A 3,129-nucleotide genomic window follows, 5' to 3' on the forward strand; every position below is an offset into this window, starting at 1 on the left:
CCTGTGAATTTCACAGGGCCCTAGTGATGAATCCAGGTCTCAACAGATCTCAGTTTTGGTGGATCCACACAACAGCCGTTGGGTTTGATGAGCACACAAAGTGAAACCATACTCCAAAATCCACTCCATTGGTGCTACAATAGCATGCTCGTTTCAACTCATACCTGTAGGCTGAACCTCCAAAACTTCTTCTGAAAAAGTGCTGTTGAAGGTGCTGTCAAATCTTGCTTTTCAAAGACATGATTTCCAGGCTGAGGTTTCACACATTCCTTACCTGAAGTCCGATGTGAAAACTACACGTCCCAGAATGCTGTAGGCCACTGCGTGCTTCTGTCACTACCTGGGAGACTCTCCTTGTTCCTGTTAATGCCTCAGGAAGGGGGCCTCTTCGCAGAAGTCTATCAGTGACTCAAGATACAGAAACACAGAGCTTGGACTCCTTAGCACTTGCTGTCAGGTGGGTCATTTTGCTGGACTTACAGAAAATAGAAAATCCCTCTGTTAGAACTTCATTCAGTTTCACTTCTCTTCTCTAACTTAACAAACTTGATCAACAGAAACTCTCCTCTCTTGTGCATTCCTGTCTGACTGCAGATCCTCCCTGTGTTGGTTTGAACTGTTTTTGTAAAGGATCCTCCCTTCTTGCTTTCAACAAGAAAGGTGTTTTTCTCTCCAAAGTTTTTAGCAAAATAAATAAATAAAAATTTAACGAACGAATCCTCATTAAAAAGTCAGGTGTACATTGAACTTCCCTGGAATATTGGTATGTTTAAACATTTGTATCAGATGCTATTTTTTCAAACAGCTATAGTAAGCAAAATTCAAACAGACAATTTAAGTTTTCTCATGTACAAACCAGCAAGTGGTGCTATTTATTAGACACTATCAAGGCCGAGGGAAAGCGAAACTTCTTTACACAGAGAGTGGTGAGGGTTTGAAATGGGAAATAAAATACTTTCTGTCATTCATTAAAAAATAATATATGGTACTGTAGAGGGTTATAACAAGTTTGGCTTAATGTTAATGTACTGTTAAGCATTGATACAGCATGTGGTTTTATGGAATAGAGTTGAACTTGTGTTCATTTTTCACATAACAATCATTAACCTTATCTTACAAAAATGATCTATGGGAGGTTCCCTTAATAACATGACACAAAGATGCACTGTCAGATTGCCATTTTAAATACCACCAATAGGGCACTGTGTGTTTCCTATGACTTTTTTGTGTGCATGATATCAAAACAAACAATGTAAATGAAGAATGAACCGATATGAAATATCAGTTATCTTACCAAATGTATTATTTTGTTTCAGGCATCGCATCCTGAGAGTGCTATAGTGGCAGCTGCTGCAAAGTGTTTCCTCCAAGGCCAGCAGCCATGGCTTCCCAAGACCAGAGGCAGCCTCTTGTGAGTGAGGGTTGTGAAGGTGAGGACTCCAGTTGTGAGGCATTGGTGGCCCCTGTCCTGAGGGGGGGAGAGAGCTGCCACGTCTTCATCAGCTATAGCAGCGCCGACTCCAGCTGGGCCCACAGCTTCATTGACAGGCTGGAATCGTCTCGGCCTGGCCTGCGGACCTGCTTCCACCAGAGGGACTTTGTGCCGGGGAGGACCGTGCTGGAAAACATGTCTGACTGCATCCAGGGCAGCCAGAAGGTGCTGCTGGTCCTCAGCAAGGACTTCCTGCAGAGCCGCTGGTGCCTCCTGGAAGCCAACCTGTCCCTCTTCAGAGACTGCATCGAGCGCAAGCCTGTGCTGCCCGTGCTGCTGGAGCCTTGCGCTGTGCCCATGCACCTCAGTCACCTTACCTACCTGGAGGCATGGGACCCCAACTTCTTCAGCAAGGTCCTCAAGGTCCTCTGCACCCCTAACTGTCACCTGAGCAGCTCCACTGTGGTGCCCTTCCAGCCCCCCTCTGTCTACAATGGGAAAGTACTGCTGACCATGAGTTCAGTGGACCAGGAGGATATACCAACATGGAAGACGGGGGAGTTCAGTGACCTGGACATTCCTGATCATCTCCGAATGGTCATTGAAGATTCTGAAAACTACAAGAAGGCCATCAGGATGATAAACTCGGTGCCTCCTCCCACATTTTGCTTTAAAAATCCTTGGGTGCGAGGTGGTTTAATATTATTAGTAATTTCATTGCAAGTACCTGTGTTACTTCTTTTTGTCATGGCCAGCGTGAACACACATATACCAGTAGAATGTTCTTTCATAATAATATTTTTAATGATCATATGGTGTTTTATGGTGTTCATCTTAGCTGTAAACACCGCTTACTGGGGAAAGGAGAAGGGGAAGGAGAATCTGATAGTAATGAAACGGCGTGCTGGTGAGGCTAACGCCCTCCTGCTACATGAGAAGCTGCTGATTGGCTGCGAGTCCAGAACTAAGCTCCACTTCGTCTACCTGTCCCTGGAAGGGTGCCAGGCCACCTTCATGGAGACCTTTCGGGGGAGCACCCCCCCTGGGGAGAAGATGCTGCACACTGCCCTACTCTACTTCTCCTCAGGGTATGCCTGCTGTGTGGCCAGGAAGCATTTCCCTTTCCCTCTGCCAGTGGGAACCTCCCCAGGACACCTGGTGGGAAGTGTGTGTTTCTGCCAGTACGTGGCCCAGAGATTAGGACAAGGGATGTGGGATTAGAGTGAGGGGTGAGGGGTCAAGGCATACAGGGTGCTTACATTGAAGAAGTTATTGAGAGTTGTTTATAATCTAGACTACGTTGATTTATCACAGTACTAACACTTGATTGGATGTAATCTTAATTTCAAATTAAAACTTTTTTGGTTCTGATATTTTTATCTAAGTGTGGTTTCATTTTTATTTTATTTTATTTTCTGGGAAACAACAGCTGTCCAGTGAAAAAGTAAATCTTTTGAGGGTTTTTTTTAGGATGTTTTCTTACTGAATAACAAAAACTTCCTGTCACAGGTTCCCCATGCAGATAAATAAGTGACGGTTTTATGAAACGTCTACTAGATTACAATGGAGAACCAGAAAAAAACAAAACAAAATATCAAACACCATTATACCAGAAATAATCACTAAAAGCATATCGGTTTTGTTCAAAATTTTAACTTTTAAACAGCATAACATTTACAATAACATGCATACAGTTT

At 43.8% G+C, this 3,129-nt stretch overlaps 1 protein-coding gene across 1 annotated transcript; it reads left to right on the forward strand.

Moving 5' to 3' along the window:
• Window positions 1–209: 209 nt before the first annotated feature.
• Window positions 210–2,805, forward strand: LOC117402198 (uncharacterized). The gene is made up of 2 exons (XM_034003107.3): window positions 210–457; window positions 1,317–2,805. Exon 2 carries the CDS (start codon window positions 1,382–1,384, stop codon window positions 2,651–2,653), a length of 1,272 nt encoding a protein of 423 aa, XP_033858998.3. The 5' UTR covers window positions 210–457; window positions 1,317–1,381; the 3' UTR covers window positions 2,654–2,805.
• The last annotated feature ends 324 nt before the right edge of the window (window positions 2,806–3,129 follow it).

The sequence above is a fragment of the Acipenser ruthenus genome, chromosome 5 (assembly GCF_902713425.1).
Source record: "Acipenser ruthenus chromosome 5, fAciRut3.2 maternal haplotype, whole genome shotgun sequence".
Taxonomy (NCBI): Eukaryota; Metazoa; Chordata; class Actinopteri; order Acipenseriformes; family Acipenseridae; genus Acipenser; species Acipenser ruthenus.

Excerpts from the sequence above, each read along its gene's own strand:
- LOC117402198 (XM_034003107.3), top strand. The coding sequence starts at position 1,382 with ATGGCTTCCCAAGACCAGAGGCAGCCTCTTGTGAGTGAGGGTTGTGAA.